Raw genomic sequence first — 19,029 nt, 5'->3', positions numbered from 1 at the left:
GGCGCACTGCGTAATAAAGGTAACATAACATTGGATGTAGCACACGGCGCACTGCGTAATAAAGGTAATATAACATTGGATGTAGCACACGGCGCACTGCGTAATAAAGGTAATATAACATTGGTTGTAGCACACGGCGCACTGCGTAATAAAGGTAATATAACATTGGTTATAGCACACGGCGCACTGCGTAATAAAGGTAACATAACATTGGATGTAGCACACGGCGGACTGAGTAATAAAGGTAGCATAAGATTGGTTGTAGCACACGGCGCAGTGCGTAATAAAGGTAACATAACATTGGCTATAACACACGGCGCACTGCGTAATAAAGATATCATAACATTGATTGTAGCACACGGCGCACTGCGTAATAAAGGTAACATAACATTGGTTGTAGCACACGGCGCACTGCGTAATAAAGGTAAAATAACATTGGATGTAACACACGGCGCACTGCGTAATAAAGGTAATATAACATTGGATGTAGCACACGGCGCACTGCGTAATAAAGGTAATATAACATTGGTTGTAGCACACGGCGCACTGCGTAATAAAGGTAATATAACATTGGATGTAGCACACGGCGCACTGCGTAATAAAGGTAATATAACATTGGTTGTAGCACACGGCGCACTGCGTAATAGGTAATATAACTTTGGATATAGCACACGGCGCACTGCGTAGTAAAGGTAACATAACATTGGTTGTAGCACACGGCGCACTGCGTAATAAAGGTTATATAACATTGGATGTACCACACGGCGCACTGCGTAATAAAGGTAATATAACATTGGTTGTAGCACACGGCGCACTGCGTAATAAAGGTAACATAACATTGGATGTAGCACACGGCGCACTGCGTAATAAAGGTATCATAATATTGGTTGTAGCACACGGCGCACTGCGTAATAAAGGTAATATAACATTGGATGTAGCACACGGCGCACTGCGTAATAAAGGTAACATAACATTGGATGTAGCACACGGCGCACTGCGTAATAAAGGTAATATAACATTGGATGTAGCACACGGCGCACTGCGTAATAAAGGTAATATAACATTGGTTGTAGCACACGGCGCACTGCGTAATAAAGGTAATATAACATTGGTTGTAGCACACGGCGCACTGCGTAATAAAGGTAACATAACATTGGATGTAGCACACGGCGGACTGAGTAATAAAGGTAACATAAGATTGGTTGTAGCACACGGCGCACTGCGTAATAAAGGTAACATAACATTGGTTGTAACACACGGCGCACTGCGTAATAAAGATATCATAACATTGATTGTAGCACACGGCGCACTGCGTAATAAAGGTAACATAACATTGGTTGTAGCACACGGCGCACTGCGTAATAAAGGTAATATAACATTGGATGTAACACACGGCGCACTGCGTAATAAAGGTAATATAACATTGGATGTAGCACACGGCGCACTGCGTAATAAAGGTAATATAACATTGGTTGTAGCAAACGGCGCACTGCGTAGTAAAGGTAATATAACATTGGATGTAGCACACGGCGCACTGCGTAATAAAGGTAACATAACATTGGTTGTAGCACACGGCGCACTGCGTAATAGGTAATATAACTTTGGATGAAGCACACGGCGCACTGCGTAGTAAAGGTAACATAACATTGGTTGTAGCACACGGCGCACTGCGTAATAAAGGTTATATAACATTGGATGTACCACACGGCGCACTGCGTAATAAAGGTAATATAACATTGGATGTAGCACACGGCGCACTGCGTAATAAAGATAACATAACATTGGATGTAGCACACGGCGCACTGCGTAATAAAGGTATCATAATATTGGTTGTAGCACACGGCGCACTGCGTAATAAAGGTAACATAACATTGGTTGTAGCACACGGCGCACTGCGTAATAAAGTTAACATAACATTGGATGTAGCACACGGCGCACTGCGTAATAAAGGTAATATAACATTGGTTGTAGCACACGGCGCACTGCGTAATAAAGGTAATATAACATTGGTTGTAGCACACGGCGCACTGCGTAATAAAGGTAATATAACATTGGATGTAGCACACGGCGCACTGCGTAATAAAGGTGATATAACATTGGTTGTAGCACACGGCGCACTGCGTAATAAAGGTAATATAACATTGGTTGTAGCACACGGCGCACTGCGTAATAAAGGTAATATAACATTGGTTGTAGCACACGGCGCACTGCGTAATAAAGGTAATATAACATTGGTTGTAGCACACGGCGCACTGCGTAATAAAGGTAATATAACATTGGATGTAGCATACGGCGCACTGCGTAATAAAGGTAATATAACATTGGATGAAGCACACGGCGCACTGCGTAATAAAGGTAATATAACATTGGCTGTAGCACACGGCGCACTGCGTAATAAAGGTAATATAACATTGGATGAAGCACACGTCGCACTGCGTAATAAAGGTAATATAACATTGGATGTAGCACACGGCGCACTGCGTAGTAAAGGTAATATAACATTGGTTGTAGCACACGGCGCACTGCGTAATAAAGGTAATATAACATTGGATGTAGCACACGGCGCACTGCGTAATAAAGGTAATATAACATTGGATGAAGCACACGGCGAACTGCGTAATAAAGGAAATATAACATTGGATGTAGCACACGGCGCACTGCGTAGTAAAGGTAATATAACATTGGTTGTAGCACAAGGCGCACTGCGTAATAAAGGTAATATAACATTGGTTGTAGCAAACGGCGCACTGCGTAGTAAAGGTAATAAAACATTGGTTGTAACACACGGCGCACTGCGTAATAAAGGTAACATAACATTGGCTGTAGCACACGGCGCACTGCGTAATAAAGGTAACATAACATTGGTTGTAACACACGGCGCACTGCGTAATAAAGGTAACATAACATTGGTTGTAGCACACGGCGCACTGCGTAATAAAGGTAATATAACATTGGTTGAAGCACACGGCGCACTGCGTAATAAAGGTAATATAACATTGGATGAAGCACACGGCGCACTGCGTAATAAAGGTAATATAAAATGGATGTAGCACACGGCGCACTGCGTAGTAAAGGTAATATAACATTGGCTGTATAACACGGCGCACTGCGTAATAAAGGTAATATAACATTGGTTGTAGCACACGGCGCACTGCGTAATAAAGGTAATATAACATTGGTTGTAGCACACGGCGCACTGCGTAATAAAGGTAACATAACATTGGCTGTAGCACACGGCGCACTGCGTAATAAAGGTAACATAACATTGGCTGTAGCACACGGCGCACTGCGTAATAAAGGTAACATAACATTGGCTGTAGAACACGGCGCACTGCGTAATAAAGGTAACATAACATTGGTTGTAGCACACGGCGCACTGCGTAATAAAGGTAACATAACATTGGCTGTAGCACACGGCGCACTGCGTAATAAAGGTAACATAACATTGGATGTAGCACACGGCGCACTGCGTAATAAAGGTAATATAACATTGGATGTAGCACACGGCGCACTGCGTAATAAAGGTAATATAACATTGGTTGTAGCACACGGCGCACTGCGTAATAAAGGTAATATAACATTGGTTGTAGCACACGGCGCACTGCGTAATAAAGGTAACATAACATTGGATGTAGCACACGGCGGACTGAGTAATAAAGGTAGCATAAGATTGGTTGTAGCACACGGCGCAGTGCGTAATAAAGGTAACATAACATTGGCTATAACACACGGCGCACTGCGTAATAAAGATATCATAACATTGATTGTAGCACACGGCGCACTGCGTAATAAAGGTAACATAACATTGGTTGTAGCACACGGCGCACTGCGTAATAAAGGTAAAATAACATTGGATGTAGCACACGGCGCACTGCGTAATAAAGGTAATATAACATTGGATGTAGCACACGGCGCACTGCGTAATAAAGGTAATATAACATTGGTTGTAGCAAACGGCGCACTGCGTAATAAAGGTAATATAACATTGGATGTAGCACACGGCGCACTGCGTAATAAAGGTAATATAACATTGGTTGTAGCACACGGCGCACTGCGTAATAGGTAATATAACTTTGGATATAGCACACGGCGCACTGCGTAGTAAAGGTAACATAACATTGGTTGTAGCACACGGCGCACTGCGTAATAAAGGTTATATAACATTGGATGTACCACACGGCGCACTGCGTAATAAAGGTAATATAACATTGGTTGTAGCACACGGCGCACTGCGTAATAAAGGTAACATAACATTGGATGTAGCACACGGCGCACTGCGTAATAAAGGTATCATAAAATTGGTTGTAGCACACGGCGCACTGCGTAATAAAGGTAACATAACATTGGTTGTAGCACACGGCGCACTGCGTAATAAAGTTAACATAACATTGGATGTAGCACACGGCGCACTGCGTAATAAAGGTAATATAACATTGGTTGTAGCACACGGCGCACTGCGTAATAAAGGTAATATAACATTGGTTGTAGCACACGGCGCACTGCGTAATAAAGGTAATATAACATTGGATGTAGCACACGGCGCACTGCGTAATAAAGGTGATATAACATTGGTTGTAGCACACGGCGCACTGCGTAATAAAGGTATCATAACATTGGTTGTAGCACACGGCGCTCTGCGTAATAAAAATAACAAAGCATCGGATGTAGCACATGGCGCACTGCGTACTTAAGGTAAGATAGCATTGGCTGTAACACACGGCGCACTGCGTAATAAAGGTATCATAACATTGGTTTTAGCACACGGCGCACTGCGTAATAAAGGTAACATAACATTTGATGTAGCACACGGCGCACTGCGTAATAAAGGCATCATAACATTGGTTGTAGCACACGGCGAACTGCGTAATAAAGGTAACATAACATTTGATGTAGCACATAGCGCACTGCGTAATAAAGGTATCATAACATTGGATGTAACAAACGGCGCACTGCGTAATAAAGGTAATAAAAATTGGTTGTAGCACACGGCGGACTGCGTAATAAAGGTAACATAACATTGGATGAAGCACACGGCGCACTGCGTAATAAAGGTAATATAACATTGGATGTAGCACACGGCGCACTGCGTAATAAAGGTATCATAACATTGGTTGTAGCACACGGCGCACTGCGTAATAAAGGTAACATAACATTGGCTGTAGCACACGGCGCACTGCGTAATAAAGGTAACATAACATTGCCTGTAGCACACGGCGCACTGGGTAATAAAGGTATCATACCATTGATTGTAGCCCACGGCGCACTGCGTAATAAAGGTAACATAACATTGGCTGTAGCATACGGCGCACTGCGTAATAAAGGTAACATAACATTGGCTGTAGCATACGGCGCACTGCGTAATAAAGGTATCATAACATTGATTGTAGCACACGGTGCACTGCGTAATAAAGGTAACATATCATTTGTTGTAGCACACGGCGCACTGCGTAATAAAGGTATCATAACATTGATTGAAGTTCACGGCGCACTGCGTAATAAAGGTATCATAACAATGGCTGTAGCACACGGCGCACTGCGTAATAAAGGTATCATAACATTGTTTGTAGCACACGGCGCACTGCGTAGTAAAGATAACTGGTTGCAGCACACGGCGCACTGTGTAATAAAGGTAATATAACATTGGATGTAGCACACGGCGCACTGCGTAGTAAAGATATCATAAAATTGGCTGTAGCACACGGCGCACTGCGTAATAAAGGTATCATAACATTGGCTGTAGAACTAGGTGCACTGTGTAATAAAGGTAACATTACATTGACTGTAGCACACGGCGCACTGCGTAACAATGGTAACTTAACATTGGTCGTAGAAACGGCGCGATGCCTAATAAAAGTATCATAAAAGTGGTTGTAGCACACGGCGCACTGCGTAATGAAGGTATGATATCATTGGTTGCAGAACACAGTGCATTGCGTTATAAAGATAACATAACATTGGCTGTAGCACACGGCGCACTGCGTAATACAGGTATCATAACATTGGTTGTAGCACACGGCGCACTGCGTAATAAAGGTAACATAACATTGGCTATAACACACGGCGCACTGCGTAATAAAGATATCATAACATTGATTGTAGCACACGGCGCACTGCGTAATAAAGGTAACATTACATTGGCTGTAGCACACGGCGCACTGCGTAATAAAGGTATCATCACATTGTTTGTAGCACACGGCGCACTGCGTAGTAAAGGTAATATAACATTGGATGTAGCACACGGCGCACTGCGTAGTAAAGATATCATAACATTGGCTCTAGCACACGCGCACTGCGTAGTAAAGGTATCATAACATTGGCTGTAGAACTAGGTGCACTGTGTAATAAAGGTAACATAACATTGACTGTAGCACACGGCGCACTGCGTAATAATGGTAATTTAACATTGGTCGTAGAAACGGCGCGATGCCTAATAAAAGTATCATAAAAGTGTTTGTAGCACACGGCGCACTGCGTAATGAAGGTATGAGATCATTGGATGCAGAACACAGTGCATTGCGTTATAAAGATAACATAACATTGACTGTAGCACACGGCGCACTGGGTAATACAGGTATCATAAAATCGGTTTTAGCACACGGCGCACTGCGTAATAAAGGTATCATAGCATTGGCTGAAGCACACGGCGCACTGCGTAATAAAGGTAAATTAACATTGGTTGAAGCACACGGCGCACTGCGTAATAAAGATAAATTAACATTGGTTGAAACACACGGCGCATTGTCTAATAAAGGTAACATAAATTTGACAGTAGCACATGGCGCACTGCGTAATAAAGGTATCATAGCATTGGTTGAGGCACACGGCGCACTACGTAATAAAGGTAAATTAACATTGGTTGAATCACACGGCGCATTGTCTAATAAAGGTAACATAAATTTGACTCTAGCACACGGCGCACTGTTTAATAAAGGCATCATAACATTGATTGCAGCACACGGCGCACTGCGTTATAAAGGTTATTTAACATTTGATGCAGAACACGGCGCACTGCGTAATAAAGGAATCATAAAATTGGTTGAAGCACACGTCGCACTGCGTAATAAAGGTATCATAACATTGATTGCAGCACACGGCGCACTGCGTTATAAAGGTTACTTAACATTTGATGCAGAACACGGCGCACTGCGTAATAAAGGAATCATAAAATTGGTTGAAGCACACGTCGCACTGCGTAATAAAGGAATCATAACATTGATTGCAGCACACGGCGTATTGCGTTATAAAGGTTATTTAATTTTTGATGCAGAATGTGGCGCACTGCGTAATAAAGGAATCATAAAATTGGTTGAAGCACAAGGCGCACTGCGTAATAAAGGAATCATAACATTGATTGCAGCACACGGCGCACTGCGTAATAAAGGAATCATAACATAAATTGCAGCACACGGCGCACTACGTTATAAAGGTTATTTAACATTTGATGCAGAACACGGCGCACTGCGTAATAAAGGAATCATAAAATTGGTTGTAGCACACGGCGCACTGCGTAATAAAGGAATCATAACATTGATTGCAGCACACGGCGCACTGCGTTATAAAGGTTATTTAACATTTGATGCAGAACACGGCGCACTGCGTAATAAAGGAATCATAAAATTGGTTGTAGCACACGGCGCACTGCGTAATAAAGGAATCATAAAATTATTAGAAGCAAACGGCGCGATGCCTAATAAAGGTATCATAGCATTAGTTGTAGCACACGGCGCACTGGGTAATACAGGTATCATAACATTGGTTGTAGCACACGGCGCACTGCGTAATACAGGTATCATAACATTGGTTGTAGCACACGGCGCACTGCGTAGTAAAGGTAATATAACATTGGATGTAGCACACGGCGCACTGCGTAATAAAGGTAATATAACATTGGCTGTAGAACACGGCGCACTGCCAAATAAAGGTAATATAACATTGGTTGTAGCACACGGCGCACTGCGTAATAAAGGTAATATAACATTGGTTGTAGCACACGGCGCACTGCGTAATAAAGGTAACATAACATTGGCTGTAGCACACGGCGCACTGCGTAATAAAGGTAACATAACATTGGCTGTAGAACACGGCGCACTGCGTAATAAAGGTAACATAACATTGGCAGTAGAACACGGCGCACTGCGTAATAAAGGTAATATAACATTGGATGTAGCACACGGCCCACTGCGTAATAAAGGTAATATAACATTGGATGTAGCACACGGCGCACTGCGTAATAAAGGTAATATAACATTGGATGTAGCACACGGCGCACTGCGTAATAAAGGTAATATAACATTGGTTGTAGCACACGGCGCACTGCGTAATAAAGGTAATATAACATTGGTTGTAGCACACGGCGCACTGCGTAATAAAGGTAATATAACATTGGTTGTAGCACACGACGGACTGCGTAATAAAGGTAACATAACATTGGATGTAGCACACGACGGACTGAGTAATAAAGGTAACATAAGATTGGTTGTAGCACACGGCGCACTGCGTAATAAAGGTAACATAACATTGGCTATAACACACGGCGCACTGCGTAATAAAGATATCATAACATTGGTTGTAGCAAACGGCGCACTGCGTAATAAAGGTAACATAACATTGGATGTAACACACGGCGCACTGCGTAATAAAGGTAATATAACATTGGTTGTAGCACACGGCGCACTGCGTAATAAAGGTAATATAACATTGGTTGTAGCACACGGCGCACTGCGTAATAAAGGTAATATAACATTGGATGTAGCACACGGCGCACTGCGTAGTAAAGGTAATATAACATTGGTTGTAGCACACGGCGCACTGCGTAATAAAGGTAATATAACATTGGATATAGCACACGGCGCACTGCGTAGTAAAGGTAATATAACATTGGTTGTAGCACACGGCGCACTGCGTAGTAAAGGTAACATAACATTGGTTGTAGCACACGGCGCACTGCGTAATAAAGGTTATATAACATTGGATGTACCACACGGCGCACTGCGTAATAAAGGTAATATAACATTGGATGTAGCACACGGCGCACTGCGTAATAAAGATAACATAACATTGGATGTAGCACACGGCGCACTGCGTAATAAAGGTAACAAAACATTGGCTGTAGCACACGGCGCACTGCGTAATAAAGGTAACATAACATTGGCTGTAGCACACGGCACACTGCGTAATAAAGGTAACATAACATTGGTTGTAGCACACGGCGCACTGCGTAATAAAGGTAATATAACATTGGATGTAGCACACGGCGGACTGCGTAATAAAGGTAACATAACATTGGTTGTAGCACACGGCGCACTGCGTAATAAAGGTAATATAACATTGGATGTAGCACACGGCGCACTGCGTAATAAAGGTAATATAACATTGGTTGTAGCACACGGCGCACTGCGTAATAAAGGTAATATAACATTGGTTGTAGCACACGGCGCACTGCGTAATAAAGGTAATATAACATTGGTTGTAGCACACGGCGCACTGCGTAATAAAGGTAATATAACATTGGTTGTAGCACACGGCGCACTGCGTAATAAAGGTAATATAACATTGGTTGTAGCACACGGCGCACTGCGTAATAAAGGTAATATAACATTGGTTGTAGCACACGGCGCACTGCGTAATAAAGGTAATATAACATTGGTTGTAGCACACGGCGCACTGCGTAATAAAGGTAATATAACATTGGATGTAGCACACGGCGCACTGCGTAATAAAGGTAATATAACATTGGATGAAGCACACGGCGCACTGCGTAATAAAGGTAATATAACATTGGTTGTAGCACACGGCGCACTGCGTAATAAAGGTAATATAACATTGGATGTAGCACACGGCGCACTGCGTAATAAAGGTAATATAACATTGGTTGTAGCACACGGCGCACTGCGTAATAAAGGTAATATAACATTGGTTGTAGCACACGGCGCACTGCGTAATAAAGGTAACATAACATTGGTTGTAGCACACGGCGCACTGCGTAATAAAGGTAACATAACATTGGTTGTAGCACACGGCGCACTGCGTAATAAAGGTAACATAACATTGGATGTAGCACACGGCGCACTGCGTAATAAAGGTAACATAACATTGGATGTAGCACACGGCGCACTGCGTAATAAAGGTAACATAACATTGGATGTAGCACACGGCGCACTGCGTAATAAAGGTAACATAACATTGGTTGTAGCACACGGCGCACTGCGTAATAAAGGTAATATAACATTGGTTGTAGCACACGGCGCACTGCGTAATAAAGGTAATATAACATTGGTTGTAGCACACGGCGCACTGCGTAATAAAGGTAATATAACATTGGATGTAGAACACGGCGCACTGCGTAATAAAGGTAATATAACATTGGTTGTAGCACACGGCGCAGTGCGTAATAAAGGTAATATAACATTGGTTGTAGCACACGGCGCAGTGCGTAATAAAGGTAATATAACATTGGTTGTAGCACACGGCGCACTGCGTAATAAAGGTAACATAACATTGGTTGTAGCACACGGCGCACTGCGTAATAAAGGTAACATAACATTGGATGTAGCACACGGCGCACTGCGTAATAAAGGTAATATAACATTGGTTGTAGCACACGGCGCACTGCGTAATAAAGGTAATATAACATTGGATGTAGCACACGGCGCACTGCGTAATAAAGGTAACATAAAGGTAATATAACATTGGCTGTAGCACACGGCGCACTGCGTAATAAAGGTAATATAACATTGGCTGTAGCACACGGCGCACTGCGTAATAAAGGTAATATAACATTGGCTGTAGCACACGGCGCACTGCGTAATAAAGGTAATATAACATTGGTTGTAGCACACGGCGCACTGCGTAATAAAGGTAATATAACATTGGTTGTAGCACACGGCGCACTGCGTAATAAAGGTAATATAACATTGGATGTAGCACACGGCGCACTGCGTAATAAAGGTAATATAACATTGGATGAAGCACACGGCGCACTGCGTAATAAAGGTAACATAACATTGGTTGTACCACACGGCGTACTGCGTAATAAAGGTAATATAACATTGGATGAAGCACACGGCGCACTGCATAATAAAGGTAATATAACATTGGTTGTAGCACACGGCGCACTGCGTAATAAAGGTAATATAACATTGGATGAAGCACACGGCGCACTGCGTAATAAAGGTAATATAACATTGGTTGGTTGTAGCACACGGCGCACTGCGTAGTAAAGGTAATATAACATTGGTTGTAGCACACGGCGCACTGCGTAGTAAAGGTAATTTAACATTGGATGAAGCACACGGCGCACTGCGTAATAAAGGTAATATAACATTGGATGTAGCACACGGCACTATGTTATAGCACACGGCGCACTGCGTAGTAAAGGTAATATAACATTGGTTGTAGCACACGGCGCAATGCGTAATAAAGGTAACATAACATTGGTTGTAGCACACGGCGCACTGCGTAATAAAGGTAACATAACATTGGTTGTAGCACACGGCGCACTGCGTAATAAAGGTAACATAACATTGGATGTAGCACACGGCGCACTGCGTAATAAAGGTAATATAACATTGGATGTAGCACACGGCGCACTGCGTAATAAAGGTAATATAACATTGGATGTAGCACACGGCGCACTGCGTAATAAAGGTAACATAAAGGTAATATAACATTGGCTGTAGCACACGGCGCACTGCGTAATAAAGGTAATATAACATTGGTTGTAGCACACGGCGCACTGCGTAATAAAGGTAATATAACATTGGATGAAGCACACGGCGCACTGCGTAATAAAGGTAATATAACATTGGTTGTAGCACACGGCGCACTGCGTAATAAAGGTAATATAACATTGGTTGTAGCACACGGCGCACTGCGTAATAAAGGTAATATAACATTGGTTGTAGCACACGGCGCACTGCGTAATAAAGGTAATATAACATTGGATGAAGCACACGGCGCACTGCGTAATAAAGGTAACATAACATTGGTTGTACCACACGGCGTACTGCGTAATAAAGGTAATATAACATTGGATGTAGCACACGGCGCACTGCGTAATAAAGGTAATATAACATTGGTTGTAGCACACGGCGCACTGCGTAATAAAGGTAATATAACATTGGATGAAGCACACGGCGCACTGCGTAATAAAGGTAATATAACATTGGTTGGTTGTAGCACACGGCGCACTGCGTAGTAAAGGTAATATAACATTGGTTGTAGCACATGGCGCACTGCGTAGTAAAGGTAATTTAACATTGGATGAAGCACACGGCGCACTGCGTAATAAAGGTAATATAACATTGGATGTAGCACACGGCACTATGTTATAGCACACGGCGCACTGCGTAGTAAAGGTAATATAACATTGGTTGTAGCACACGGCGCAATGCGTAATAAAGGTAACATAACATTGGTTGTAGCACACGGCGCACTGCGTAATAAAGGTAACATAACATTGGATGTAGCACACGGCGCACTGCGTAATAAAGGTAACATAACATTGGTTGTAGCACACGGCGCACTGCGTAATAAAGGTTATATAACATTGGTTGTAGCACACGGCGCACTGCGTAATAAAGGTAACATAACATTGGTTGTAGCACACGGCGCACTGCGTAATAAAGGTAATATAACATTGATTTTAGCACACGGCGCACTGCGTAATAAACATAACATAACATTGATTTTAGCACACGGCGCACTGCGTAATAAACATAACATAACATTGATTTTAACACACGGCGCCCTGCGATAAAAGGTATCATAACATTCCTTATTCCTTAAAATGTTTGAGGTAACATGGTCGTATAACCATTTCGTTCATCATTTCATTAAAGCAAACTTAGATAATAAACATTCTACTGTTTTCAAATGAAATAAGCAAACATGATCTTAATCGGTTAAACAGAGCTTGCATTCATTTGCACAGAAGAGACAGTTAATGTGTACGGTCTCAGCGGTGGCTAATAATTTCTATTGTTACCACGTTATTTCTCGAGAGAAAAAATTAAAACTAAGTTCTTATAGCCCGGTTGAAGTGAAACCAATGCTTTGCTGGTAAATGAGCACACCTCTTTAATAATTTGTAAGATATATTTATGTAAAAACACAGCAAACATACTTAATGTAGAAAAGGTTCTTTAAATCGGTTCTCCTGTCATCTCTCAAAGTTACATCGCAGGAAAGCAATTTTGGCATGTTCTTCCCAATCGTAACTGCAGCAACGTGGAAGTAATTGATGGATTGTATTGTCAGCTTATTGTATTTATGTATAAGTACTATGCAATATATATTATATGTATTACTTTTAAGCAATTTTTATCGTATGTGTAACTATTAAGCATCGAATGTTTTGCTCCTAAGCATATTCATGAGATGTATATCAACATATCAATATCCATCATATGTATTACTACTATAAATATATATATAAATGTATATATATATATATATATATATATATATATATATATATATATATATATATATATATATATATAAATGTATATATATATATATATATATATTCTTATGTATATATTAATCTATATTGTATAAATATATATTTAGTTTTACTATATATCACTAACAGGCAGTAGTTATACAAAGCATTATTACAAAGCACACAAGAAAATACTTTGAAGATCACCAACTGTCAAAACGTTATATCAATGGTGAATATCAATTTTTATCAAATATAAGGTTTATGTTATATACGTACATGTGAGGCAGTCTGACCCTTGCCATCCATCTATACAACTACAGTTGTATGACGATGTGCAGACTCCAGGAAAACACGGGTGGAGGTGTGAGCATTGGACTAAAAATAAATTCACTTCACGTTTGAGTACGGAGTAAGTAGCATAATTGACTAAGCAACGACCTCTCAGATTGTTAATAGATTAAAATCAGATTAATTTTCAAGCTGAACGATAACTCGTCTAAGATTGTTTGTGATACCCAAGTAATGATCAATTCGTAAGTAACAAAACACATATAAAGTACTGTTCTAGTTTGTCTTCTGGATCATGTTTAATCACATATATTTACTCATGTGTAAGGTGATTGCTAAATATTTTAGATAGTACAATTTTGATCCTATAAGTGAAAATAAAAAGCTCACTTGATTCAGACACTTAATAAGAACCACAAAACGAATACATAAACGAAGACAAACACATGCTATAATATTACGTTATTGATAAATGCTGAGGTATTCGCCGTGGAACGGTGAACAGTTTTAACAGGCAGATTCAAGAGATTTTTTGACTTCAACCTCAGACTTTTCCCTACATTTATCAACGTTCATAATTCTTACCATTGATGCAGTATCTTTCATCATCATGGGATGGAAGACACTTACATCGGTCTGGGGCAATGCAGGTCCCTCCGTTGTTGCATGGTGTTCTGCATATTGCTGTAAACGTATTAAATATTGTTTGTTTAAACTAATTCATTTTAGCTCGATCGTGAATGCAAACATGACTTGATATCAATTATTATCGTTTCCGCTCTCTTCAGGTTTATATCGGTTTACATCTGCTCAGTTTTTATGTAATGATCATGTAATGTTGCATATTTTTAACAGAGTTCGAATGCTTAAGTTATAGTCCATAGCACTGGCAGATGCACTTTTTGCATACAACTGTATTAAATGCTTTAGTGATAATATATACCATTTGCTTGTGTTTTTTGTACATTTATATTAAATGCTTTAGTTATCATCTGTAGCACTTCCTGATGTGTTTTGAATACAACTATAATAAGTGCTTAAGTGATCATCTATAGCACTTGTTGGTGTGTTTTTGGTACGAATATGATTAGAATTTAGAAATCACACAGTGACCGCGGAATCATTAAAAAATTATTTTGAAATAAAAAATCACCATATAATCATACTGTATCAAAATTCACTGTAAAATTTAATCTATCTAATGTATATTTTTGTGAGAACTGAACTTAAGCCATTATTTTAGTCGAAAATTGTTCAAAGAAATGAAAAAAGAACAAAACATGTATAGCCTGCCATGACGTTCATTCAGACTAAAGATTTATGAAATAGGCCCTAGGAACGTGAGAAATACTCACGTATTCTACAGGATCCAAAGCCGTCCGCAGTCCAGCCTGAACAGCAAAAGTTTTCGCTTACATAGAAGTAATTAATTATTGTGCATCGGCGCCATCCCCTGTTGAACAATTTCGGTTATATAATTATTTCATGTCTTGCAAAAACAATTTCTTCTGTTGTTCAAGATGTCCTTGTTATTTATTGTTTATACCGTCTAAACCATTCTTGAATAGACAAGAATTGAAAAAAACATACATAACATAACACTGCCAAGGTAATCTAGGACCGGTATTTTGATATCAGGAATCGCTTAAATTATCAAATTATCTCGATATCAAAGACCTGAATATAAATTACTACACTGTAAATGAAATGTGAAGCGACATTAGAAGGCCACCACAAATCGAATTACACGCAATGTATTGGTTAGCGAATAGGTATTTTATAACCCACGGGTAATATCACATTAAAGGTATATTTTAGATACATAATCAACTTTGTGTTACCAAAGTTATTGATTCAATGATTATTTATAACTGCTGATCACCAGTGATCTTATATGAAACTGAAGAAAAAGAAAGCTAGTTAGAAAATGGGTACACGCTTCTTGTCCTTGTACTGACAGAGAACAAGGCGTAAGCCCAAACAAATATAACCCAAATCATGTTTACTGACAGAGAACAAGGCGTAAGCCCAAACAAATACAACCAATATCCTGTTTACTGACAGAGAACAAGGCGTAAGCCCAAACAAATATAACCAATATCCTGTTTACTGACAGAGAACAAGGCGTAAGCCCAAACAAATATAACCAATATCATGTTTACTGACAGAGAACAAGGCGTAAGCCCAAACATATGTTTACCAATATCTTGTTTACTGACAGAGAACACGGCGTAAGATCAAACAAATATAAACAATATCCTGTTAACTGACAGAGAACACGGCGTAAGCCCAAACAAATATAAACAATATCCTGTTAACTGACAGAGAACACGGCGTAAGCCCAAACAAATATAAACAATATCCTGTTTACTGACAGAGAACAAGGCGTAAGCCCAAACAAATATATCCAATATCTTGTTTACTGACAGAGAACACGGCGTAAGCCCAAACAAATATAAACAATATCCTGTTTACTGACAGAGAACAAGGCGTAAGCCCAAACAAATATATAACCAATATCATGTTTACTGACAGAGAATAAGGCGTAAGGCAAAACAAATATGACCAATGTCATGTTTACTGACAGAGAACAAGGCGTAAGGCCAAACAAATATAACCAATATCATGTTTACTGACAGAGAACAAGCCGTAAGCCCAAACATATATTAACCAATATCCTGTTTACTGACAGAGAACAAGGCGTAAGCCCAAACAAATATAACCAATATCATGTTTACTGACAGAGAACAAGGCGTAAGCCCAAACAAATATAACCAATATCATGTTTACTGACAGAGAACAAGGCGTAAGCCCAAACAAATATAACCAATATCATGTTTACTGACAGAGAACAAGGCGTAAGCCCAAACAAATATAACCAATATCATGTTTACTGACAGAGAACAAGGCGTAAGCCCAAACAAATGTTGACCAATATCTTGTTTACTGACAGAGAACACGGCGTAAGATCAAACAAATATACCAATATCTTGTTTACTGACAGAGAACAAGGCGTAAGATCAAACAAATATTAACCAATATCTTGTTTACTGACAAGGCGTAAGGCCAAACAAAAATTAACCAATATATTGTTTACTGACAGGTAATGCCAAACACATATTAACCAATATCTTGTTTACTGACAGAGAACAAGACGTAAGGCCAAACCAATATTAACCAAGAGACCACAAGCTAAAAGAAAACAAATCTAAACAACTTTCAAAATAACCTGATTGGTTAAAGTCGGATTAACTGCAAAGCCACGGTCATTGGAAGCTATGTAAGAACTCACTTGTGGTTAAAGCCAGTCCGTAAGCGTTTAACCACCTTACATTTGAGTAAATACATTAATTTAGCACGTTTGTTCAATAGATATGACATACGTTTGTTATATAAGCTGTTTGATATTATTTTATACTCACCAAAATCCACACGACGTGTATCTGGTTCTATGTTTTGGCACATGCCTGTAGCATACATGTCTGTAAAGCAATACCATAATAAATGTATAAACTTGTAAGGCAAAATGGGAGATCTTTAGAAAGAATCCAAATCACATTTTTCTGGTATATTTGAATGGTTTAACATGTTCTAATTGATGTCTGAATCTCATCATTATGTATATGCGGCTTGATTGTGTTTGTTTTCCATACATGCCGTCACTTTTTACATTATGTTAAAGTATGATTGACATCGATCATGCGTTTTTTCTACATTTTGCTAGATAGTTTGTGCGTCATGATCCGTACCGACTTCGAACCAACGAGGTGTCATATGAGTTTTTCAATCACGGTCAAACTTACTGCGCAACCATACGCATCAAAGCTTATCGTCATTGAAGTATACAAATACGAGCGTACACCAACAAATCTTAAAAAAGAGGAAATGTATTTACCATATGTTTAATGCGGATATATCACAATGGGTAATATTTTACCCGTTATGTTACACAACAACGAGGTAGGGTGTATGCCTACGCAATCATGGTCACAGCATTTTATAATTTCTAGTATCCCAAGCTGTTCTTAATAGCAGTGTATGAACAGTGATGTTAAGCAATGATAGTACTAGCAATGACTGGTTCAGCGATACATACGCTAAATGGGTTCAGAGAAATACAAAATTAAAATCCGCGGACGTTAACATTACGTCACTTGTTGTACTCTTGCGTGCCCCGAATACGCCTTACCGAGTTATTTGCTGTACCGTTTGTACTGTTGAATCTATTTACCTAATATTTGCATGTATTTATATTGAATTTCATTTTTTTTTCTTGTAACACTCCACGAACTTCCCGATCACCCGAAGTTTATTAATGACCAGTGCTAACTCAGGTATATTCGTGAAAATCGTTTTGTTAACTCATTGTTATTAAAGATACATACTTATAAAGTAAGTGTGAACATTATTGGTTATGCCTAATCGGCGTTATCCTAAAATGCTAATAATTAAATCATACGGTAAAATGTCATAAGGAGAAGGGAGTGGAAATCTGAGGCTACTCAATCCGTTTTTGAATTTGGCTTTGGATTTGCGTTGGTGAGCCATATCGTTGCTGAGATTAAAAAAAGGAAATGTCTTTCTAAAATATCGTGATATGATTGGCGATGAGTACCTTGATATATTGGAATGCAGGGTATACAATGAAAGTCAAACTATTTATTAAAGCAAATTGCAAAAAAACAATCTGTCTTAAGAAGTATATTATATTACTAATATTCAATAGTATGTGTTTACAAAACCTAAGCTTGTGTAAGCTTGTAAACCTCGGTAAAACTATAGAAAATTAAACATATTACCTGTTTAAAATGTTTCAAAATAAATACTTCGAGTTAAATTCTGCTTTAACAACGCTGTATTATAAACATAACAGTTCATAAGCAAAATGTGTTCTTATTAAAATATTTTACATGTACCTATTATTGAAAACAATAATAACATATACAAATACTAAATTAAGTGTTTTTACATAAATCTATCTGAATAAAATTTTAACATGTAGCTATTACTAAAACTATAAGCAGTGAAGAGCAATAATGAAAAATAAAAAATAAAATATAAACATACGGCCCCGAATATGCTTTCACAAACTCCAAACAAGAAATAGATAAACTGATAAATAAAGCGAAAATCAGAGCGTTCATGATTCAGTCAAGGTATCAGTCCTTTAACCGATCTAGAATAAGGAAAGTTTGTTATACTAGGTATAATATGACTGTATTTTATCCTCAAGTCAAAAGGGGGCGCTCATGAAAGCAAAGCATACCGAGCATTTGTTTGTCATTTATTATGTT

At 39.5% G+C, this 19,029-nt stretch overlaps 1 protein-coding gene across 1 annotated transcript in view; it reads right to left on the bottom strand.

Moving 5' to 3' along the window:
• LOC128239891 (uncharacterized) overlaps nt 1–18,892 on the bottom strand; it is a 48,010-nt gene extending 29,118 nt beyond the window's left edge. The window contains exons 1-6 of the mRNA XM_052956336.1: nt 18,803–18,892; nt 17,158–17,217; nt 15,091–15,188; nt 14,321–14,419; nt 13,724–13,822; nt 13,124–13,217 (exon numbers count right to left, since the gene is read on the bottom strand). Of these exons, the coding sequence (XP_052812296.1) occupies nt 13,124–13,217; nt 13,724–13,822; nt 14,321–14,419; nt 15,091–15,188; nt 17,158–17,217; nt 18,803–18,879 (527 nt within the window). The 5' untranslated portion in view covers nt 18,880–18,892. The remainder of the gene's footprint in view (nt 1–13,123; nt 13,218–13,723; nt 13,823–14,320; nt 14,420–15,090; nt 15,189–17,157; nt 17,218–18,802) is intronic.
• Nucleotides 18,893–19,029: the final 137 nt, after the last annotated feature.

Source organism: Mya arenaria, chromosome 7, assembly GCF_026914265.1.
Source record: "Mya arenaria isolate MELC-2E11 chromosome 7, ASM2691426v1".
NCBI classification, from domain to species: domain Eukaryota; kingdom Metazoa; phylum Mollusca; class Bivalvia; order Myida; family Myidae; genus Mya; species Mya arenaria.
This window is presented reverse-complemented; position numbering and strand designations above follow the sequence as displayed.